At 45.1% G+C, this 25,066-nt stretch overlaps 1 protein-coding gene across 3 annotated transcripts in view; it reads right to left on the reverse strand.

Annotated features, from left to right (window-relative positions):
• The window catches only part of Trappc9 (trafficking protein particle complex subunit 9), a 541,325-nt gene that overhangs the window by 514,341 nt on the left and 1,918 nt on the right, over positions 1-25,066 (reverse strand). Inside the window, exons 2-5 of one of the 3 annotated variants that reach the window (XM_074069278.1) lie at positions 22,108-22,701; positions 12,626-12,771; positions 9,926-10,054; positions 2,696-2,722 (exon numbers count right to left, since the gene is read on the reverse strand). In XM_074069278.1, coding sequence (XP_073925379.1) covers positions 2,696-2,722; positions 9,926-10,054; positions 12,626-12,771; positions 22,108-22,691 — 886 coding nt within the window. In that variant the 5' untranslated portion in view covers positions 22,692-22,701. Of the gene's footprint in view, positions 1-2,695; positions 2,723-9,925; positions 10,055-12,625; positions 12,772-19,702; positions 19,738-22,107; positions 22,702-25,066 lie in introns of those variants that run through there. The other 2 variants (XM_074069281.1, XM_074069279.1) reach the window with 2 other exon arrangements.

Here is a 25,066-nt window from a genome sequence, read left to right on the forward strand (position 1 = left end):
TTGATTAGCAGTACTGAGACTTAAACTTGCCAGGCTTCACACTTTCTAGGCCAGTGCTCTACCACTGAGCCACACCTCCTATTCAGAAAGGCAACAGGACCTGTAACTCACTCATCCTGCTGGTGAGAAGGTGACATCGTACAGCTACTTGGAAAAATAATCTTGCAATTTCTCAAGAAGTTAAACACTGAGTTACCAAATAAGCCAGCAATTCCACTTCCCAGATGTACACAAAGGAGAGTTTGTATACACGAAAACTTGCACACAAAGGAGAGTTCGTGTACACGAAAACTTGCACACATTGTTCATGGCACCATTACTCATAATAGCCAGAAAGTAGAAACAGTCCGTCAACTGACAGACTGGGTAACCAAAGTGGGCTGTGCCAACAGAAGGGAATCTCATTCAGCAACAAAAAGAAACAAAGAACTAGCATGACTAAACAAGGATGAACCTCAAAAACACGAACCAAAGATGCCAGTCACAAAGGACCCTCACAGATGTAAGCTGCCATCTGTGTGACATGTGCAGAGCAGGCTCGTCCACAGAGGAAGAAAGCCAATGACTGCTGCAAGTGGGCCAGGAGCTTTTGGTTGGGGTGACAAAAACACCCTAAAATGGACTGTGGTGATAGTTGCACAACTCTGAATACACTAAAAACCACTAAACTGTCAACTTAAAATGGGTGAATTGTAGTAGAGCTCTAAAAAATTACAAAGCACCTGAGAACACCACTCTCACAAGAGAAGTGCAAATATCTCATTTTTACTATTAGAGGAAGAAAACTCCTCTCAACATGAAAATGGGAAAAGCAAATGTGAGTCAAGTAAAATTAGCCAAAAGACTGTTTTACTTGAATTAAGTACTTGCTGAATGTACACAAGATGTTCAGAAAGAAGAAGAGTCTGGACCACCAATCATTCCACCTAAGATGCAGCAAAGAGCCCAGAGGCTGATCCACAGGAGGGATAGAGAGACGCTGAGTTCTTGAAGTAGGCAGAAGAGCCCCCACAGTGCCTCCTCCTAGCTGGAAACACTGAGGGACAGCAGCTACAAACACTTCAGAAACTTCCTGCTCAAACCAAAGTACACAACATGACGGCGTCACGTGCATGTGTTTCTGTGGGACTACACAATCCTATCACCCCTGAGAAAATGTTGGCTACTTAGATGCAGGCTGTGGGGAACCAGTGCCTCTCTCTGGAGCATGGAGCCTCCCTCCCACACAGGCACCAGCATACCCCATGAGGGCCTGACAGAAGAGGCCAAGGAGGCCCAAAAGGCCATTGGCCAAGGCTCTGGCAGGGGCTAGGAGCTGGGGTGCCTGTGAGGCAGGACCAGTGTGGAAAGAGCAGGACCTCCGCTCTCCTTCACTAGGGACCATTGTGCAAGTGCCTCCCTTCCTGGAGGCTTCCCCTCTGTAGCAGGACCATCGCAGCCATGAGTCACCAGCCCCACACACTCATCCCCATGCCCGCTCCCAGCCCTCCACACAACCAACCTTATTCTGACAGTTTTCAGAAATGTAAAAAGCATTCTTCTTTCTCATCAAATAACTGGTTTTTCTTATCAAAAGAAAACCCTGACTTTTAGAATTGGCTCTACAGTACTTCTACATGGTATGCACATCTAATTAATTCTCCTACAGTAATATAACCAACTCAGTGAAATTCAGTATTTCGTATTAGGCATAACTAGCCAGAATGGGCTCAGTAATCTCTTGGTTAAATACCTGTGCATCCAACGACAACTTCAGTTTTGTTTTGCTTTGTTTTGTTTTGTTCTCACCCTCCCCAGTGCTGGGATAACAGGCATGCACCACCACGCCTAGCTTGCCAATCTTTTCACCAGTCACATGAAGCCCTGCCCTCAGGTTGTTTTCTCTTCAGCAGTTCATGTCTCCCAAAAGCAAAAGAAGTATTCCGATGTCCTTCCTCTACACTTTCCCCAACCCCTACCAAGAAACTTCGCCACCAGAACAGAGAAAGAGCTACACACAAATATGACAGCACCAGAATGCAAACCTGAGGCGAGTCCCCCAGTACAAGACTCACGGTAAAGGTAGAAGGGGCAGCCAGCACACAGCCTGTGAGCACAGCTGCCTGGTTTGTACTCTTCAAAGGAAGGAATTTGCCCTTTTTCTATACTTACTCTGTCATTGTTCCTGATCAAGCCAGAAAATAAGTGAGCTCATCATAAAATAATTAAGCACTGTAACCAGGGTTTTGCTGTATTAATTACAGAAGGTATTAAGAGGGGAAAGAAAAACCCACCTCTATAAAATATACAGAATTTTTCCCTGTTAAGAACACATACACAAAATGCGGTAGGGAATTCAGACTTGTGTAGAAAGGAACATAAGCCACAGAGTCAGAGCAAAATCATTACTGGGAAGGAATGCAAAATTAATAGGAAAAGCATGCTCAGTGCACTCGGAGGATTCAAGGCACGTCATTCACCTAACCATGCCAGGGTGAGAATTTTCCTCTCCAAACAGGCAACGTAAAACAACACAGTGCCCCATCAAACAAGGACCAAATGACAATCAGGTTTTTAACAGTTCTGATTTAAAGTTACTTAAATCAGAATGTTCCAAAGATCACAATGCAGAAATTTTAACCATTCATTCACACCACCATGAAACAAGCACTTAAAAAAATATAACCAAAAGAAACTAAGCACATAGATGATGTACCTGGATCAATGAGAACTTCCTGTGCCCCTGGAAGAAAGAACAGATCATGGTCTTTTATTTGGAAAACAAAACCACTGTTCATGATAAAACACATTTCACAATTCACTTAGCCTTGAAGAATCTAGATGCTTGTATCTGGTCAGAAAAGCAATTCTGAGTAACAGTGTGTTTACAAGTAAGTGCCTTTATGCTTCAGAAGGAAAAAAGAAAAGAAAAGTGATTCATAAACTGTAGAGAGCCTCCTTACTTCTTCCCTTTTTCCCTTGCTAAATTTATGCTCCTAAGTATGAGAATTTCTTATTTCCACAAATAAGACAGTGACAAAGAAATATTATTTGTGCAAATATATGTCAGCACCTGAGATGGGGAGAGAAAAAGTGCCAGAAGGCAATACGAGACTTGTCACTGCTCCCCTCAAATCAATCATTCAAGCTCCATTTCTTAATCTCAGTCTCTCTCTCTCCCTCCTCTCTCTCTCTCTCTCTCTCTCACACACACACACACACACACACACACACACACACACACACACACACACACTGAATTACTGGATGCTTCATTAGTAAAGCACTTCTAATGTTTACAAGGTGGCTTTGCAGTTAGTTTAAAATATAAACAATTAACTCCATTACAATCAAGAAGCTTGTCTAGGGCTTGTGGAGTGGCTCAAGTGGTAGAGCACTTGTCTAGCAAGCATGAGGCCCTGAGTTCAAACCCCAGTGCGCACACACACACACACACACACACACACACACAAAAGAAGCTTGTCTAAGCCCTCATCATCTGCTAAGCTACCCAAATATCAGTGAAAGCCAATCAGCCTCCTCTGCAGACTGTAATTTCTCATCATGACAGAACACATCCCAGAAGCTACTGATTCCAAGTCTTCATCATTTTTAAACTGTCTAACAAAGTTCAAAAAGGTGTGTCCCAAAAATATGTATTCTTACTAAAATAACATATTTATTCAATTATTTACACATAATTATGGTACTAAGAACTATCTGTATAGCAATCTCTATTTTTAAATACAGATTAAAAGTCATTGCAGTCTGGAAGCTACCATAAAAATAAAAAACAGATGCTTTGTACTGAGTACCAAGTCTGAGCCCTTCCTTTCCCCTGGTGCTGGCTCCAGGCCTCAGGATGCTCTGATCCAAGGCTGAGGAGCCCCTCAGGAAGGCTCCATGTGGTCCAGAGCTGTCAAGACTGGGTCAGTCTGTCTAGATGTGGGAAACAGCCTTAAGATATCCCTTGTCCTGCAACCTTGAAGCTCATGGAGAAAGTGACTATCAGTAATAGAGGCAACACTTCGACCTCTACCTTCTATACCTTTGTCTCATTTCTCAACTTGTTGATAGAAAAAAATAAGAGTGTTATTATTGGACGAACATACACTTATAATTAAGCATACTGGTTAAGCCCCAGGTATTCTGATTAACAAGTGAACTCAGGCTGAGGTGTAACTCAGTGGTAGAGCATTTGCCTAGCACACCCAAGGCCCTAGGTTCAATCCCCAGAGCCAATATCAAAAAACAAACAAACCCAAAAAAAGGGACAGAGTTGCTGAGCGTGATGACATACATCTATAATCCCAGTAGTTGGAGGCTGAAGGATTGAGAGTTTGAAGGCAGCCTGGGCTACACAGCCAGACTCTGCCTCAAAAACACAAAACAAAAAACAAAAGGCAACAACACCTCAATGATACCATAAAAAATAATAACTAATGGGTGTGGATCTAACAGGTAAGATCTTTGCTGAAATGACAAGATACACCCTGTTCCAGTTCTCACAACTGTGCAGGGTAGAGATGAGCAGTCCACATCACAGATGAGCAACCAACCTAGCTGACACCAAATGGCCTCCCAGTGATAAACATGCAACAAGGATCCAAGAGGGAGTTCAACTCTTTTCAGCTTTCAGGAGTTGCACAGACGGTGCCTGTCTCTCCTACAAAGTCATGGCTCAGTGGTGCCTAGCATTGGAGAAAGCCCCATTTTACCACCACTCTCACAGCACACCTGAGATTTTCACACCATGATGACAGACCAAAAATAAGACATAACTAAAATACTTTTCCAGATACCCAGATAATGGACACCGTGCTACTCTGAAGCATTAAATACAGAAATCAGATTAAAGGAACCTTGTTGAAGTCCTTGTCCACAAACAGGGAAACTACTAATTTCAAAACTAGGTGCAACAGCGCCACCTATGGCAAATCCAGGAAAAGCCTACATAATAAGGAAGGACCAGTAAGGCTTTTTAAACAGGATACTCAGAGACCATAACTAAAAGCTAAGTTGGCATGTACTGGATTCTGCTTCAGGGAAGGGGGTGGAATCAGTAATCAATGCAAAAACAGAAATGCACCTGAGTATAAACAAAAGAGACAGCTCACAGAAAGTAGTCCCAGAGCAGACAGGGCTCTCCAATCCAGTCCAACCTCCTCCTACAGGTATGGAGGCTGAGGCACAGGGAATCTGCCCTTCTAGCAGTCAGTTGCTAAGCTTTTTCCAAAAGCAACTGGTCCACCACATCTGCACAATGCCTCCCAAAGGGCTGCTGACTGTAAGTCCCACAACTGTGTTGAGACACAAAGTGTTTGCACACTTATTAACACAGCATTATCTATTCAATGACATCCCCTTCTATTTCCTCAATAAGGGGAAAAGCGACACATGTCAAATCAACACTTTTACCTTTGTACCCTATTAAGGGGATGCAGGAAAAAAAGCAAATCTTTCTTCAACCACAAAAGACGTAAGTTTACTCCCTAGAATAGCTCAATGTCAACTCTTCTTAACTTTACAGCTATGATCAACTCTGAATGACAAATTCTTAGTTAATTTAAAGGTTTCTGTAGATGATTGTATGGCAATGTGGATTCTGAGTTGTAAAAATGCATTCTGTACAAACAATCTTCAAGTTCTTTGGCTACCTGCCCCCATCTTAACAGAATGACACTGACTTCATCAAAATGTCATACTACATTAAAAGAATCATAGCCAGGCATGGTGGCACTTGGGAGGCTGAGGCAGGAAGTCTACAAGTTCAAGGCCAACCTGGGTTAACTAATGAGACTTATCCAAAAAAAAAAGAAAAGAAAAACAAAGAGAGAGCAGAGGATAACACAGCAGAGCAGGCCCTTACTACTTTAAATAACACTCAGAAATGCCATGTGCCTATAGGTATTCAATATGCATCAGGAAGAAACCACTGGCTTCATCATTCAAAGCTGATGCTCCTAACTGATCTGTCATTGTGACAGTTAACTTTTATCAAGTGTACTTTGTGCATGTATGTGGCTTATCACTCTTGCAACTACACTAGGTAAGTGACATCATCCTAATTTCATGACAAGTCAAGTCACACAAAATTTATATATTCAACTAAATTCACTTCCCAAGGTGACGATGGTTCACACCTATAATTCCAGCTATTTAGGTGGCTGAGATTGGGAAGATCGTGGCTTGAGGCCCAGGGAAATAGTTCAGGAGACCTCCACCTCTAAAATAACCAGAGCGAAATGGACTGGAGGTGTGGCTCAAGGGGTAAAGCACCTGCCTTGCAAACCCAAAGTCCTTAGTTCAAACCCCATTCCCACAAAAAAAGAAAATTCACTAACTTTAATGAACATTTTCTTCATATTAAAGCCTACTTAAAATCAACTCAGTCTTTATAACTTCTCTCAACAAGCATCACTAGAAAAAACAAACTGTAAGTCATTAACAGCTAGATTTTTAAAGCCATACCCTTGGAGGAAGAGCAGCCTCAGGCACATAGCTCAGGGTAGCAGCTGCTCCCCAACACCTCAGTAGAACTTGAGAAAATGGGCTCTGTCCTGACACCAATGGCCTCCCACTAATAAGCATACAACAGGGTCCAAACTTAGGGAGCTCAACAGCCTTAAGGAGCTCCAGAGATGGTTTCTTTTTTGCACTGGAATTATTTTTATTGTACTGGGCTTGGTGCTTACAAAGTTGAAGAAAAACAAAACAAAACAAAAAACTTAGCTGAGAACAAAACATTAGTCACAAGGCACAGTTTTAATCTATGCCACCCTGTCTCATTTTTTCACTGCCCCCCCTTTCTCATAGGCCTCATGAGGCTCAGACTGCTCAAATTTGTGCTCCAGGAGCTGCCCTCACTCCAGGAAGGGCTGGTACAGGAAGGACTAAAAGCGCACGTGGCGGTCAAGCCGCCCACAGCTGCATGATGTGGGGCAGGTCACCTGGCCTCGTCCACTCCCTGCAAAAGGCATGGTAGTCCTACCCACAAATGCCTGCTGTGAAGGGGCCACAGCAAAGCACTGGGGTACAAAGGCTTCACAGCCATTTTGATGGTGTCTTTGGCAATGATGAGCACTCGCTCCACCACCAGCCACACCCCAGTCCCACTGTGATCACACTGGTGATGATGCCTAGTATGACCAGATTCAGACCAAAGAGCAGGGATGGCCACAAGGAGAGACATGTACAGGGTGGTCACCGTGAACAATGAACACAGCCTATAAAAAGAAGGACAGGATTGTGAGACAGATCCTGTTAGGCGATGGGTACTAGTGGGAGGGGAAGGGAATAGAGGGAATAAAGGAGGGTGAATAAGGTCCATACACTCATGTATTTCTACAAAATAGACCAATGAAACTGCTGAAATCATTTGAAGTAGGGGAGAGGATGAAGGAGAATGACGATGAGGATGAGTCTAACCAAGGTACATTGTCAGCATATACAGAAATGCCACAGTGAATCTCCCCATACGACCATATACGCTAATAAAAATGTTTTTAAAATAAATAAATAAACTGAGCAAAATAACTTGAAATTTTCTTTTCTTTATAGTTTTCCACTTTTCCAAAAATTTCTACAACTTTGTATATATTACTTTTGTAATTAGGAAAAAACAATAAAATCCTAATATAGTTGTTGCTTTAAAAAACAAATAGTGTGGGCTGGGATGCAGATTGGTGGTGCAGCGCTTGCACCAAAAAAAGAAAAGACAAAAAAAAAAACAGTGCCTCTTAAACATTTTGCTTTTTACCTAGAACTGAAAAAATACTTTTTTTGTGTGTGGGACTAGGATTTGAATTCAGAGCTCCACACTTGCAAAACAGGTCCTCTACCTCTTGAGCCACACTTCCAGTCCATTTTTGTACTGGTTATTTTGGAGGTAGCATCTTACAAACTTCCTTCCCAGGCTGGCCTCGAACCTTGATCCTCCTGATCTCACCCTCTCAAGTAGCTAGGATTATAGGTGTGAGCTGCTGGCACACAGCTTCAGAATTGTTTTTTAAGCTAAGATAATTTCATTTTAAGAAGTAAAAAAAAAAATCTCCTTTCTCAAAGGAATTGTGCTTGAAAACTATGCCATCTGGGTCTAAGATATCTTGGCTCTTTCAACAGTACTCATACTCCTATGTGATAATTAACGATAGTAATATTGATGTATTAACAGCTGCTACCATCATCAAATGCTAGGTCCTAACTCACATGTGCATCTCATTCAGTCCTCACAACCAGCCTGTGAGGCAGGGACTGTTACCATCTTCTCCACTGTACAGATGAGGAAACAGGCACGGAGAGATGAACCAACTTGCTCCAGCTCACTGATGCTGACAGTTGTGTCTCTGCCCTTTTAGCACTGGGGAGGGGACTCAAAGGCAGGGTGTGAAATAATCAGCCACTGCAAACTGCTAGTCTTGAGATTAAACTCCTATTCCACGAGCCCGAAGCTGTTGACAGGTCTGCATGCTGCCCTGTGTCCAAAGGACTGCAGTCCCCCAGAACTCTTCAGTGCGGTGCGGAGCAGTGGCTCTCCCACTGTCTCACCCAGTAAAAAGTTCCCAAGCGTTTTCCACTACACGAAGCTAAGTAAAGACATTCCCCTACTGCACAGAGCACAGCCATTCAACTTCTTTACAAGGGGAAAAAATGAAACACTGCCCTAAGACATTTCTAGTCTGGCTAATCACATCAGTGGGACAATCAACAGATAGACAACTAATATAAATAAATTTATTATAACAATAATATTGTTGTAATAACAATAACCTTGGGAAGGCACTGCTGGAGAGTACAAAACATTCCTTTTCCCCTCAAATCACTCTGAGTAGTTTGTTTTGGGACGTGTGTGTGTGTGTGTGTGTGTGTGTGTGTGTGTGTGTGTGTGGTACTGGGGTTTGAACTCACAGCCTCACACTTGCTAGGCAGGCACTCTATCACTTGAGCCACTCCACCAGAGCTGAGAAGACATTGTTTTAAAGAGAAAACAGAACCTGCTTTCACCTTTCCATGCTGGAGAACTAGAGAAAATAGTGATACTTAAAAGACTGTTAGCTCACCGTGAAGATAGCGGTTCTAACAGGAGGTGCAGCCAGGAGGCCCACCTCAGGTGACAGCAAAGCACAGGAGAACACACACCCCTCTTTCCACCCAGACACTGGATATTGCCGCTCTGCCTGCTACACTTTCCTCTCCAATCACTTAGATACCACTAGATGGGATTTTCCGCCGAGAATGATAAAATATCATCACAAACCATGGTGGCTTCATCTAAGCAGCCCACATAGAGCACCCAGAACTCAGAGGTCTGCTGCAGAACCCATCTCACGCTGACAGTCGGGGAGGGGGAGTAATACAATTCAGGGAAGAAGAAATTCAAGTTGACTTCCCCATCCCCACACATTTCCCTCTGTGGGGAAGGCTGTCTAAAAAGTCTCATAGAGCGTAGAGTACCTCATGGTTTAATTTGGCCCTGAGGTCAGCACTCTTCAGACCTTCATGACCTATGCAACACGATGACTAGCAAAGCCAAGTTCATTCACCAGGTGAGAACATAAATGTTCAGGGGCTTCCAGCATTTGTGGGTCTGCTCTTCCAAATAAGTCATTTCAAAACAGCAAATCAAGCTTAACTCACAAGGAGCGCTCCATCAACAAGTAAAACACCAACCAGCTGCTAAAACTGACCACTGGGATCAGCTTCACTGAATGCCAGGAATGACAACAAAGGCCAGACACAGGTCTTCAAGTCTACTCCACCATACAATTTCACACCACATCAACTGACGGCTGTATGCCATCAACTGTGCTCAATAAGATCAGTAAGTATTTGAGAAAACATCTCATGTACAAGATTTCTCACTCAGACGTGTACTAAGTAAGCATTAGTCAGGCCTGCTTCTTTAAACACTGCAGTAAGCACAGACTGGAGGAAAAAGCAAGCTCACCTGGCCGATGTCTGTTAGCTGTTTCAGAAGGAAGTGAGCTGCCTGGGAGCCTTCGAGCCCCAGTCTTACCACCAGTTCCACCAGGATAGTGGTAGATGACAGAAGCTGAACACAGCCCTTCCAAGGCAGCTGGGCAGGAAAAAATAAAAGATACAAAGTTAGTGATCCATCATTAGCTCAAACTGCACTGGCTAAGAATGAGTTAAACAATTGGCTTATCTGAAAATACCAATGGTCCCCAAAACAAAAATCAAAGCAAAAAATCACTAGTTTTGTTGCACACAGACACTTGCCACCTATCTTTCACAGTTCTATGACAGGGTGGGCTGCACTGAAAACTCATGAGGCTCAAAGATGCACTGAGGGACTGAGAATGTAGGTAAAACTTTCATTTATTCATTCATTCATTCATGAGCCTGGCATTTTTATATACAGTGTGGCAAGTGCGGTCCCAGACTGTGGAACTACAGAGCAAGGGAGGGAGGAAGGAAGGAAAATATTTTAAAGTAACCACCAAAGCAGCACCATATATACCTTTCCACCCCCCACACCGTACATGCACCTGTTCCATGTAGCAAATGTGTGTAGACCTATCTCTGAAAAGGCAGCATTTCCAGTTCTCACTAGGGGGTATATCCTCATGATCCCAAAGCTCCCATATTCACCACTGTCATCTCTATCATTTAGTGGTTCTTAAACTTTGTTCTCAAAACTCCTTGACAGCTGGGTTGCTGGCTCACACCTGTAATCTCAGCTACTCAGAAGGCAGAGATCGGGAGGATTCCAGTTTGAAGCCAGCCCAGACAAAAAGTTCATGAGACCCCATCTGGACCAATGGCTAGGTGCCTGTCATCCCAGCTATGCAGGGAAGCACAAATAGGAGGTATATGATCCAGGGCAGCCTGCACATAAGGTGAGACTCTATCTCAAAAATAATGGCAAAAAGGGCTGGTGAAATGCTGGAGTTGTAGTGTGTCTGCCTAACAAGTGTGAGGTCCTGAGTTCAACCTTCAGTACCTCAAAAAGGAAAACAAACAAACAAAAAGAAACCTAATTGACACATTTAAGATTACTAAGAACCACAAAAAGCATTTTTTAATGTGAGTTACAGCTATAGATAATTACCAAACTAGAAAATAAAACCAAGACTTTTTTGAGTTTTCCCCTTTGACTTAAATATTTAGGTGTTAACTTCTTCATGGTGGTAATAAGCTATAGAAGTAATAAGCCAGTCATGTGTTAATGTTTTTATGAAAACATGTTTTTAAAAAATCTTTATGAGGAATGTTCCTCAAAACAAAAAGTGCATACTGGAAGAATGGTTTTGTTTAACATTTTCACAAATTTTTTTTTAGCATCTGATTTACTCTAAGCCAGCTTGATTCTCTTGGTTGCTTAAGAATTCAGAATTCAGACTTGTGGCCTGTGGAAAACTGCACCCCTCCCTCGGAGCAACTAATGGGGAAGGAGGCAAAGGTGTGGCTTGGCCTCTGCGCTGAGACAGCCCAGGGCCTCGAGACAACCCAGGGCCTCGAGAGTGTGAGGAGAGCATGAGCAGGCCCCATCCCCTCTGCCTCATGCTGCTGCAGGTCCTCACAGCACTGCTCCCGAGACTCAGTTCTGTCTGCCAACCCCTCACCTGCTCCTCTTCTCTCTCCCACCTCTTCCAGGTCAACTCTCTCTCTCTTTATTCTCTCTTCTCTTTAATAACCCAAGTTATGGAATTCCGTAAGTCCATTTTAAAAATGTCTTATATTGAAGGTGTTCTTTGTTAAACTTCCATTACAGAAGGCACTTCAACACTTCGTTCTGACCTGTTTTATCTAGTGACTGAAAGCCTCTCCACCAAACTGTCACCCACAAGGAAGAGCTCTGCAGTCCTTCTGCAGCATTCATTGAACAGGAATTTATGGGACACCTACAACATGCTGGATGACAACACACCCAGGAGACAATCCTTAGGGGAAAGCACGTGGACAAGCACTACCAGACAACAACAGTTCCCAGGGGTGAGGGCTCTAGGTCTGGGCCAATGCCCAGGGATAGAAGATGCTGTTCGTCCAAGAAGGCTTTATGCTCTTTTTCTTTTACTTTTTTAAAGCTGAGATAACTCACATATAATAAAACTCACCTGCTTACAGAGTACAATTCAGCCGTTTTCAGTACAGTCACAGTGTGGGACCATCAGCACAATCTTATGCCAGCACATTCTCATCACCCCAGAAAGACACCTGCTCCCATTAGCAATCACTTCCCACCCCAGCCTCCATTTCCTGGCAATGCTGACCCACCAGCTGTTTCTATGGGTTCACCATACTGGACATTTCTTAACCATGTGGTCTTAACATGACCTTGTCAAGGTCTGCCTGGGCACTCTGGTGCCCATATTTCACTCACCCTCATTGCTGAATAAAACCCCACCTAGGTGCAGTCCACACTGGGCACATCTATCTACCACCTGACAGGACACATGGAGGAGGCACTGCAGAATGGGTGTGAGAGGCAAAGGTGCAAGCAACAGCAACAGAGGGCGAGACACGCTAAGACCTGAGGTAGAGGAAGGCACAGGGGACGGAGGGGCCCAGCCTTCTTCCAAGGCTGCAGCCAGGCCAGGGTTGGGGACCTGCCGGACAGTCTTCCCTGGCCCTTTCCTTTCAGACCCCTTTTCCATATGAGATCATCTTGGCCAGACAATCTTACCCCCCAGCCACAGAAAGTCATTCACTGAGCGGAGCAGCTCCACGGCCATGTGGTAGTGTACCAGGGAGTCCTGCAGCATCCCGGCCTGCAGGCACAGATCCCCCACGTGCTTCCGCATGCGCCCCTGGCAGCGCTTCTTGTAATGTCTGAAAGACAGAACAGAGCAGAAATGTATCATTATCACTGCACACTCCACCCAAGCATCCACGGGCTGACCCATTCAGCTCTCCTGCTGCTGGAGGATGCTGAAAGCTAGCAGCACTCATTGCCAGGTGTGTGAGTGGGCAGGGGGTGAGGAGGGAGGCGGTGCCGACTTCAAAAAGTTACTGCCACTGATTTGTTAGGGGTAACAGGTGCACGGAGCTTCTACTGCGTATTTTACTTAGACAATATTTGAGTTGGATTTTTCTTCTTAGATTTTCCAGTTGTGACATTAGCACAAGAAAGTTTATGTTTCAGCTTTTTAAAAAATCAATTATCTTCCACCTTCTTCAAACCTATTATTATTTGATGAAGGGTGATATGATGCATATCACAGCCAAGCACTTGGTTTTACAAACAGGACCTTTATCTTCACAATTTCAGAGCGCACTTTAATAAAGCGTTCAGTGTGGGATGGAAAGCTCACTGTGGCTCTGTAAACACTGGCAAGGACTGCTACTGAATAATGCAAAGGGTTCCAACTCCATATCCGCTCAGAATCCAAAGCAACTGCACCCAAGCTGAAAACATCCCTAATCTTCTGAATATTACATTTCTTAAAAGACTTGATTTTTAAAGGAAACTAGCAGCTGTGTTAAAAGTTCCCTCACCTAGAAAGCAGTCTTATGAAGAGCAAGCCACCCCAGGGGTCCAGAAGAGGTGATGTTCCTGTCCACTGAATGAGACCAATGGGTCCCAATGCACTTGACCTCTGTCAGACCAAACACTACCAAGTTCCACATACACTGGCTACCCTGGAATTTAGCTTTCTAGTTCTAAAGACTGCTTAACTAAGATTTGACATAGGCAGAGATAAAGAGGTGGCAGACAAGCCTTGGCTGGTTTTCACCTGGCCACAAGGCAATGCTAAGATAGCCCTAACTACAAGCTTTCCCCTTCCTCTCAGGGAGTCAGAGCCACCTCAGCTGCCTCCAGACTGGCCTCTGGGGAAAGAGGTTAACCACTGTAACTGTCTTGTCCTCCATCAACCTAACACACTGTGTAAGGATCCTCTATGTCCACCCATTAAACAAGAGACGGGACTAAGGCGAGCTGCACAGGAACCCAAGAAGAGTGGTACCACACCCAACTCACAGCAAAGCAGCCCTCACCCCAACCACAGGTCCTTGGTATGTCGTCCTGTCCCAACCTGGTGGAGAAGGCAGCATCCAAGTGGACCTTTCCCTCCTCTAGTATCCACTGCCAACTCCCAGAATAAGTGTACGTGATAATTACACCATGGTACTAGGCTTCTAACTTCACTCTGAAAGCTGGAGTCAGGAACTCATGCCAGTAATCCAAGCTACTAAGGAGGCAAAGATCAAGAGAATCTTGGTTCAAGGCCAGACCATCCAAAAAAAGTTATCAAGCTGGGAGTAATGGTGCATGCCTAGAATCCCAACTATGAAGGAAGAGGATCATGATCCAAGGCTAAAAGCAAAAATGGTTGAAGTGTGGCTCAAGTGGCAGAGTGCTTGCCTAGCAAGTGCAAGGCCCTAAGTTCAAACCCCAGTACTGACAAAAAAAAAAAAGTAAAAATAAAAAGACTTCACTCCTAATTAGGCAAAGATTTGCTCTGTAGCACCTTCACCCTTCTAAAGAAGTAAGTGATACATCTTCATATGAACTTAACAACAGTACACACTTACTGCAGCAAAATGTAACCCCACAAAATTTTTCAAAGGTAAAAAGTACAACTGTTACAGTAAGAAGCCATCTGTTTTGAAAACACAGGACTTACAAGAAGTCCTATAAATATTCACAACGTTTCAATAAAACCATATAAGCTATTTTAAATTATACAAGATGAGGGAAGGGCCCAAATAACGTATATAAGTGTAAGTGAATATAAAAATGATAAAACAAAATTCAAAAAATAAATTATATAAGACTAGAAAGACCTGTAATACTTTGGGGGAAGTCTACAAATACCACACAAACAAAACTCTACTTTGAATTGACATATACTATCAAACCTAACCCCCAGAGTACTCTGTAACTCAAAACTGGATTGACTATATGTAATTCTGTTACAATCTTTTGGAAAGCAGTAAGAAATAGATGTCAGAATCAAGATGATTCAATTTCTGGTTAGCTATGGTAGGGATAAACAACTAAAAATTTTATGCCAACTTTTTTAGAATTCAGAATACAGGCTTTCTCACCAAAATTCAATTGATTTTCAAAAAGACAACGTTTCTTTCTTCTTTGAAAGAAAATGTCAATTTTCAAATCGCTTTTGGTAGTTCTGCTTTTTTTTTTTTTTTTTTTTTTTTTTTTGGTGGAACTCAGGGCTTTACACTTGCTAGGCAGGCACACTTGAGCCACACCTCCAACCCTGTCCATACCAGCCAGGAACAACGCCCGCTTATTTTAGGCTTCCTGCCATCGCTGGTAGCTAGGATGACAGGTGTGTTCCACATGCCCAACTGCTTTTCATTGCGATGGGGATCACTCAAACTTTTTTTTTTTTTAATGCCTGTATTGGCCTCAAACTGCAATCCTCCTGATTTCAACCTCTCAAGTGACTAGAATTACAGGCATGAGCCACCAGTGCCCAGTCCCTGAATTCTTACATTTAAAATTATTTGAATTGTTAAATTTTATAACCATTGAATATGCTTAATGAATATGGAGAAAAACACAAGAAACTATGTTAAAAATATATATGTATAGTGAGCTAAAATAACTATTTTGTAATAAGGGTTAAATAAAGAAAAATGTAGCATGAAGCCACAGTAGAAATAAGTTTTAAGGTAATACAAAATCCAAATATTAAAAAAAAAAAAAGTTCTTAATGTATTGTAAACTCTAAGGCCAGTGGTGAACTTCGAGGCCATACACAGTAGGGCTTACCACAGAAGCCTGGCACATGATCCATGCCTCAAAGAGCAGCCTTTACGTTACTCCACTATTCCTACTAAGTGGTAAACAGGGGTTAAAAGAACTGGAATAAAGGGTTCATAGAAAAATCAACACGAATCTGGTAACTGGGACCAAGCATGGTGGGGCATACCTGTAATCCCAGCTATGTAGAAAGGATCACAGTACAAGACCCAGGCAAGAACTTAAGGCCCTATCTGAAAAATAAATGAAGCAAAAAGGACTTGGAGCATAGCTCAAGTGGTAGAGCTCCTGCCTAGCAAGCATGAAGCCCTGAGTTCAAATCTCAGTGCCCCCAAAAAAGGACCTGATAATCCCCTAATTCAAAACAGTCCAAAATCCCTCACAGCTAATCCCAGGCACAGGGCTAAGCATATGCACAGATGGAGGGAAAGGCATCCTGTCTAGAAGCTGGGGGCCCAGATGGAGCCGCTTCCTCTCTGTTCTTACCAGCAATTCACATTCAGTGAAAGAGGGCTGGGATGTGGCTCAGTGGTGGAGGCTTGCCTTGCATGTAGGGGGCCCTGGGTTTGGTCTCTAGCACTACAATCAAAAATAACACTAAATCTTAGAAAATTCCACTTAAACATACAGGCTGTACTACACTCATGATTCAATCGGTAAAGAAATGTTTAGTGTTTGTGATTTTGGTACCACTCGTGTGGCTCATGGAAAACAAGAACTTGGTGTTCCAGTCCACAAACCAGCTGACATGCAAAGAAATCTGTACGTTCAAACCAAAGAAAAGTCAGAGCTGCAACAACAGTTTGCAACAGTTCCATGGAGGCCGAGGAAGGCAATCTTTGATATGGGGGAGTGTGACACAGATGTAGAAGTCTGCAAATTCTGCACTGGAGCACTTTGCAGTGGAGGAGCCTTTCGCTAACATCGCCATGTAAATGTGATCACATAAGTAGCTCACAAGGTGCCCAGGGGGCAGAGCTACAGCTCCCAAGCAGGCAACGGCATTCTGTAAGAGAGCTCTAGACAGAAAGTGAAAACGGCAATGTTTATGCTCCATTCCACGTGCTTCCTGGGCTGCCTGTTGCCATGTGAAGAACTGAAGATAAATTATTAGTATTGGTTTTTATACTAAGTTAGGTATTAAAACATCACTGTGGGGCTGGTAGAGCAACTGTCTAGCAAGTGCAAGGCCCTGAATTCAACCCCAGTATTGCCAGAATAAAGAAATCACTCTGTAAAGAAGAGGCTTAGAAGCTGGGCACCAGTGGCTCACACCTGTAATCCTAACTACTTGGAAGGTTGAGATCAGAAGAATCACGGTTCCAGGCCAGCCAACGAAAATAGTTCTCAAGACACCATTTCCAAAATAACCAACAGACTGGAGGTGTGGCTCAAACAATAGAGTGCCTGTTTTGCAAAGCCCTAAGTTCAAACCCCAGTCCCACAAAAAAAAAAAAAAAAAAAAGAAGGAACTTAGGTTCACCCTGCTGCTGTTATGTTGTGCTCAGAGAAGGGAAAAGTGAAGAGTCTTCATTAAAAGTTCAAAAGTAGGGCTGGGGAGCAGCTCAGCAGTGGAGCATGGGCCTGGCATGTACAAGGCCTGGGTTCCATCCGCACCTCCAAGGAAAAAGAAAGAGAAGTGTAGCAGTGTCTGTGTTTTAGCCTGCATATGTGCATTATCTGAGGCTACGTCACTGCAGAGGTAAAAGGAAACCTGTTCCTGTGGGGTGTGAAAGGGAACCTGGGCACTGACGCAGAGAGGAGTCTGAAATTTCTCCTGGAAAGTTCCAAAATCGGCTTATTTCACAGTTCCAAGTTCCCCAGAAAAACAGACTCTGAGAGCTGGGTGCCAGTGGCTCACACCTGTAATCCTAATGATCAGCAGGATCGCAGTTCGAAGCCAGCCTGGGAAAATAGTTGGCAAGACCCTATCTCAAAAATACCCATCACAAAAAAAGGGCTGGTGGAGTAGCTCAAGGTGAAGGCCCTCCTGAGTTCAAGCCCCAGTACTGCAAAAAAAAAAAAAAAAAAAACAGACTCTGAGAGAACATGTCTTTAAAGTCTGCCAGCCCAAGCTTGAGGCCTGCTACCTCATCTGTGTGATGCTGCACCAGTTACTTAAGCTCTCTGAGAATGCCTCCTGCTCTGCAAAATAGGCCTGCCACGCCACCCCCACCCTGTACCCTGGCCTGGGATGGCCTGAGTGACATGAATGACTATGCCAGTAGGGTGGTTAACTGGGCATGACATTCAATCATGCTGCCACACATGCACACTTTGCAGCCTCTATGTTTCCCCAGGAAATGCTGAGCCTCTGACAACAGACTGTCCTAGCGTCTTTGTACATAGGCAGTACAGGGTCTTAGAAGGATGAACAAGAACGGCTTCCTCCCCACCCACCTCTATCCCTACCACAAGAGGTTTGTTTCTTGAAGTCTATTTGGGGGACAGTCTATTCCTGAACCATGCAACAGCCCTTCTCCCAACTCCCCATCCCCTCTCCTCTAATATCCTAACCAATCTGGGAATGCCACCGTGATCATGCCTATCGACCCTCCCTTGAGGATGGACTTAACTCTATCCTCCCCACTGCCACCCAGTCACTCCACTCAGCCCCCCTCCTCAGCCACCACAGCTCTCTGCACCATGCAAACCTGGCTATGTCACTCCCTTCAGACTTTCAGGCAACAGCACTCCACACACCCAGCACCTGTGAGACACATGGCAGTTGCCCTAACAGTCCAAACTCCTACCACTCCTGGTCATGCCAGGAGCCAGGAGTCAGTCCAGGACTTTCCTGGACTTCCATGGACTCTCCACATCACCCAGGGTTTTAAACAAATAGGCTAAAGGATGGAGGTATGGTGCAAGTGGCAGAACACCTGCCTAGCAAGTGGGAAGCTCTGAGTTCAAACCCCAGTACCACCCAAAAAAAAAAAAAAAGTAAATATAGGCTAGATACAACTCACCCATCGCCCAAGCTACAAACTCAAGCCCAGTTGCCCCCAGATGCCTCTACCTGAGTACCCACACACCTGCCTGACTTCCCAGATCAGCCAACGCCACCACACCTGGCTAGAAACAAAGCTCCCAGGCAGCATGCGCTGGCAGCATTACACAGAACACAAACCTCCCTACAGTGAGGTGAACCAGGATGAGGAACAAAAGGGACTAAGCCAGCCAAGGACCGACCCTCAGGGCTGACCGCCAGTTTTGGATGTTCTGGATCAGTGACACAAATGAGTGCTGCCCCATCAGCAGTGGATTTCAATGCAGGATGGGCCTTTTTGCCCACACACAGGAGCGGAAGTACCCAGGGAGGGCCACACAGGGGTGCAGCAGAGCCCCTCGCTGACTCCAGTGTTCACTAGCAGAGACCAAAATGGTGGTCAGTGACACAGGCCCTCGTGTCCACGAGATCCAAGTGAATAAGCTATTCAGTAGGCATCTTTTCCTTTGTGGGGACAAAGGGGCAACAGACTGTTGTCAGTTTAAGAAGAGCCTCTGCCCTTTACAGGGGAAGTGGCTGAGGCACAGGAAAAGTGAATGCAGGTTCAAGGTGAAAGCAAAGCAGAATGCAGGCGGTGCAGCTCCCCTCCCAGCGCAGGCCTGCGCCGGCTGCCACCACCATGCACATCCTGCAGCCACAGCCAACAACCTTATGCCAATTCTCCTGCTGAGAAGCTGAGGCCAAGCAAGGCACAGTCGTGGTCTCTGCAGTTAAAACAGCCCATGAAAAGCACCTCTGCAGCCATCAAGTCAACTGCCATCTCACTTCCTCAAAAAAAAAAAAAAATTAGTAAAAGCTCATTTGTCACCAAATACCAAAGACCAAACGAGGTCACTCAAAGCAAGTATTTTGACAAATGTCAATGGGTTTTGTGCTAAAAAAGCTAAAACTAAAAAACATTTAAAAATTAGAACATTACTCAGAAAACATATGGATCTATGCATTTAAAGCAAGGCAGGCCATGAAAAGAGCACACAGGGAATTCTAGCTATTTTTAAAGCAATACATTCACAGCCTACCTTTTCAGACCCAACAACATACTCACATGGCGGTATGATAGAAAAAAGAAAAGAAAAGAAAGAGGAACAAGCAAAATTAGAAACATACAAAAACAAAAATAATTTTGACAGCTACAACTTTACACGTACAAGAACTGACCATGTTCTGATGAGCAGGGTACGCTGAGGCTTGTTAGTAAAATATAGGTAGCCCAGCGCTATTGGGAAGGCCAGAACTAGAGATGGAATTATTTATTGGTCAGAGAGCCTACCAGTATGGTCAGTGTGCTAAACCAAAACTAAAATTAAACTACATCCAGACATTTCCTCTCAAGCCACCAGGTACCAGTCATTTCAGTTGGACACACGTTCACACTACCAGGAGGTACAGGAGAGTGAGGCTCCGTCTGCATTCCAAGTCACTGAATCATAGACTATGGATCTGTGAACCCAGCAGATCAGCAGTGACCAGAGAATGGAGTTGGCTGCAGTTCACGGCATTGTCATCTCCCTGATGTTTGAAGGATGACTGAGCGTTTATAATACAGGAACGGACGTGCCGCGAGGGCCATCTCGTTCACTGCTACTTCCAGGGTCTAGAGCAGAGCCTGGCGCACGGTGGCTCTGGGTAAACGCTTGTCAGTTATCATCAGCCACTGCGTTGAGAGGCACTGCATCTCAGCATGCTCTGTCATTTCCACGGAGCTCTGAGCATGGATTTCACAAGGAAACAGGAGCTGGTGTCACTTGTGGAAGCTGATGGATGACAAATGTCCCTGGTGGCTCATGTGACAAAGGAGAGAGACACTGACCAAGAGGTAGGAGCAGAGCTCCTTGCCCAGGTCACTCCTAAGGCTTCAGCCAGTCAGCTAGTCCCTTCTGCCCTTGCAGATGGTGCAAGGCTGCACTAGAACAGGATGCACAGAGGTGGGCACAGCTGGGCACGCCACAGCAACCAGTCACTGAGGGCAGCTCCTGCAGTGTGGCTTCCTCACAAGTACAGGAGACTCAGCAGGAGGCAACAAGGCCTAGGCAGACCTGGCTCAGATTTCCAAGCCTTGCTACCTCAGTCCTCCTCAAAGGGAACAGTCCATGAGCTCCTAGGGTTGCTTCAAGGATTAAACACAGAGCTGCCTGTGGTAGGCTTTTCACATTCCTTAAGCCAAAAACACTCTTTCAGTGAGGAAATCAAGACTCCTTCCAGACCTGCAGGGCACCACCCACAGCGTGACTGGGGCTACTGGGTGCTTCCAACTCCTATGGCTGAGCTGGGCCTACTTTTCCCAATTCTGTGACATTTTCTCTTCAGACTTAGCACCAGCCGAAAAGTTACTGTGTGGCCGTAGATAAAATCCAGAAGCACACTACTGTGCATCAGGCACATTTCACCACGTGGTCTTCATCTGGGGATCCAAAACCCACAGATGAAAAAGACACTGAAGTGCCAGAGACCAAGCCAGCTAGTTACTCAGCTACACCACACTCTCCCCAGTTGCTGTTCCCAGGGCCTAGAGCAGAGCCTGGTGCATGGTGGTACATGGGGACCCTCTCTTGACAAAGGCCGCCACCTGAGCTTGCATTTTGCCTTTCCTGCCATCAGCCACAGCAGCAGATGGTAAAACAGGAAGGGGACAGAGGGCAAGAAATGGCAAGAAAAGCTGATCTGCAATTCTAGTCCAAAGAAGGATAAAGGGACTTTCTCCTGCTCCAGCAACCCTCCTTGAACACAGTGCACATACACTTCCCACTTACATCAGTGACTCTTTAGGGGCTCCTTGGCAGTGTTTCTGACATGGCTGTGCTGTCAGATGAGAAAGTGCCCAGCCCCAGCTCATCCAGGGCCTACCCCCTGCCTCTCCTCTCTAAATCAGGGTGATAAGACTAAATAAAACTTTCCAACTGGGCTCTAAAAGGGCAGCGCCAGCCAACAGAAACCAAATGCAAGCCACAGAAGCTAACTTATGTTTATATGCCATATTTTAAAGAGTAAAAACAAACGGTTGAAATAGACTTTAGTAATAGGTCTTTTTATCTGACATGTAATCAGTGTAAAAACTACTAGTGAGTATGTTATGCTCTTTTTCAGCAGAAAGTCTCAAAGTCTGGCTTTGAGCATTTTGTGCATTCCAACTCACATCAATCCTGTTTCCAGTGCTCTAAAGCCACAAGTGGCAGTGGCTGCTGCACTGGAGTTCCACAAGGGACCTGTGACAAAGGGGAGTGAGTGACTCACTGCCCCTAAGGCGGTCCCCTTGCCCAAACCTGTTCCTGTTTTGAAAAGTCATTGGTTTGAAAAACCATTGGACCATGCCTCTGTACTCTTTGTCAATAACTATCATTTGCTCTCCCTTCTACATAAGGAAGTATCTCAAACCCTGAACCAAGGCACTGGGGCCAATGGGTAAACAGCCTCCAGGTAAACTTACCTACTATCTGTGTCTAGTCCCACGAAGTCCTTCTTCTCAAAGGGGACACAGAGGAGGGGGATCTTGTCCCCGGACTTGTCTGTGGCTCTGTCCAGACGCTTGGACTCGAGCACGATGAACAGCGACTCAATGAAGTCCTCAATGCGCTTCTCCACAGAGTCGCAGTCATCGTAGCTGGGGTAGAAGGCCACATCGGGGCGTGGCTGCTCGGCCACATCCCCCTGCAGCCCAAAGACAAAGAGCCGGGAGTCGTACAGCGTGGAGCCATAGATCTCCTTCTGCATGTGAAACTTCTCGAAGGTCTGAGGCCAGTCCTTGGCCGAGAAACAGTCAGTGATGGTGATGAGGCCCACGACTTTGCGGTGCGTCTGGAAGTCACCCCACTCATTGTTCTCCGGCGGGTAGTGATGCCGGTAGCGGATGAAGAGGACCCGCTGCGAGTCGCGCATGCTGAGCTGGCTCACTGAGCAGATCCTCTTGTAGATCCTGAAGAAATTCTCCTCAGACACGATGCCCACAGGCTGTGCCACCACCAGGAGGGCCTGGTGGTCCTCAGCACACTGCATGTAGTCAGGCACACTCATCCTGAAGCCCCTGTACAAAGAGAAAAGGCCAGGCTTTGAGAAGCACACTTTTGGCAGTGGCTGGACTGCCCTGGGATGCCAAGTCTAGGCTGCTGTCCTATTAGCAGTGGCAGGCAAGAAGCCCAGGACCTGACACCAGGTCCACCAGTTGGGGCTGGTGATTCCATGCTGGCTATCACTTGACGTGACCACAAGTGACTCACCAAGTTTTCCTTTTTGTGAGAGCCAGCAGCTACAACTAACCATGTACAAAAATCTCATCATTCACATACCCAACATTGAGTGAGCATTTCCCACCATGGCAGGCTCTGTGCAGATGGAAAGACAGGCTCCCGCACACATCCATGGACAGGAAGAGCTGATGTCATAAAAATGTTAATTCTCCCAGTTTATCTACAGACTCAGTGTAGGTCTGACTAGAGTTCTACCAGATGTCTGATGGAGTGCAAGGCGCTAACTTATGTCCAGAGTAGTTAATAAGCTCCTCCAGTACCACCAGGGAGAGGCTTTTGCCCCTCAAGGCAGCAAGACCAGGTATGGCGTCTCCAAGAAATGACGAAAATGTCATAAAACTGGCTGGTGATGCTGTCTGGCTCACTCTGTGAATACACTGAGGCTACTAGCCTGCCAACCTGGCATGCCAAATGATGGCTATGTGTCCATGCAGCCATAAAAGAAATGGACGACCAGGCGGAGTACAGGCAGACAGTACAGGTACACAGAGACAGTGAGACCAAAGGAACATAACCAGGCCCAGGTCCAGGTCCAGACCCACACAGACAGGAAATCTGAAACATGGGAGCAGTGGCGCAGACCAGCAGGAAAGGCCAGGCTCTCCAACAACAAGCTCCGGACAACGGGCAATCCAGAGGAAGGAGGCACTTACCCCAAACAGACATGGAAAATACTCCAACAGGCAACCCTGACAAGGAAATTCAAATAGCCAGTCCACACAGAGAGATGTCCACCTCAACAGCAATCCGGAAAATGCAATTAAAACCACTAGGGAAGCCCAGCTTACATCCAGCAGGACAAAAAAGGTTTAGTTGTGGCAAAACACACATAGTGTGAGAAGCACATTCACGTTGCTATGAGTCATTGCCACCATCCATCTCCAGGAGTCTTTCATCTTCTACTGCTGAAACTCTATACCCACTAAACACTAGCTCCCCATTCCCCCACACAGCTCCCCACAGCACCATTCGATTTTCAATGCATTTGACTCCTGGAAGCACCTCCTGTAAGTGGATTCGTGTACTACTTTTCCTCTGGGAAGAGTCTTATTTCACTTTCAAGAAAGCCTTTTAAGGTTCACCTGCATTGTAGCGTGCATTAGAATCCCCAGCTTTTTTAAAGCTAAATAATATTCCACAGTATACAGGTACCACATTTTGTTTATTCACCCACTGATGGACATTGGGTTGCTCTTTGGCTATTGTGAATACCATTGCTACAAGCACAGGTATACAGACAAAAAATTAAGTATGAAATTTTAATATTTTAAAATTTTGCACACTGAGTGTTTGCAAAGCTGTAAATCAAAGATAACTCTCCTTTCTGGCAGATTAGAGCATAAACTAGTACATCTATTTTGTAAATCATCTGGCATTACAGAAAGGTGGTATGTGAGCCAGGCCACACGTGTAATCCCAGGACTCAGGAGCCAAAGGCAGGAAGACTGTGAATTCAAGGTCAGCCTGAGCTACACAGCAAGACTGTCTCAAAGGCTAGGAATGTAACCTAGCATGTGCAAGGCCCTGAGTCCAACCCCCAGCCCCACAAAAAAAAAAAAAAAGTTAATCCCAGCTACTTGCAACTTGAAGACAGTAGGACCATGATTTGAACTCGGCCTAGGTAAAATTTAGCAAAGCCCTATTTCAAAAACAAGCTGGACAAAAACCCTTGTTCCTTCCTGTTATTGCTTATACTCTCTCTACAACAAAATTAGAAATAAGGGCAAAATAGTTTCTGCTGGGTATTGGGGGGGGAGGGGGAGGGGGCGGAGTGGGTGGTAAGGGAGGGGGTGGGGGCAGGGGGGAGAAATGAACCAAGCCTTGTATGCACATATGAATAATAAAAGAAAAAGGAAAAAAAAAAAAAAACAACCTGGACATGGTGGCCTATAACTCCAGATACTCAGAAAGCAAAGGCAAGACCCCATCTGAAAAACTAAAAGCAAAAGGATTGGTGGCATGCTCCAAGTGGTAGAACACTTGCCTAGCAAGCTGAAGGCCCTGGGTTCAATCCCCAATACAGGTGTGGGGAGACAGTCACATACAGATCCCAAGGCTTTGCAATTCCTCTTAGGAGAAGCCAGGAACATGACAGCAGGAGACAGAAACCAAAGGCTACAAAAGAGTCACAGAAGGAAGACC

This window comes from Castor canadensis, chromosome 3, assembly GCF_047511655.1.
Source record: "Castor canadensis chromosome 3, mCasCan1.hap1v2, whole genome shotgun sequence".
NCBI lineage: Eukaryota > Metazoa > Chordata > Mammalia > Rodentia > Castoridae > Castor > Castor canadensis.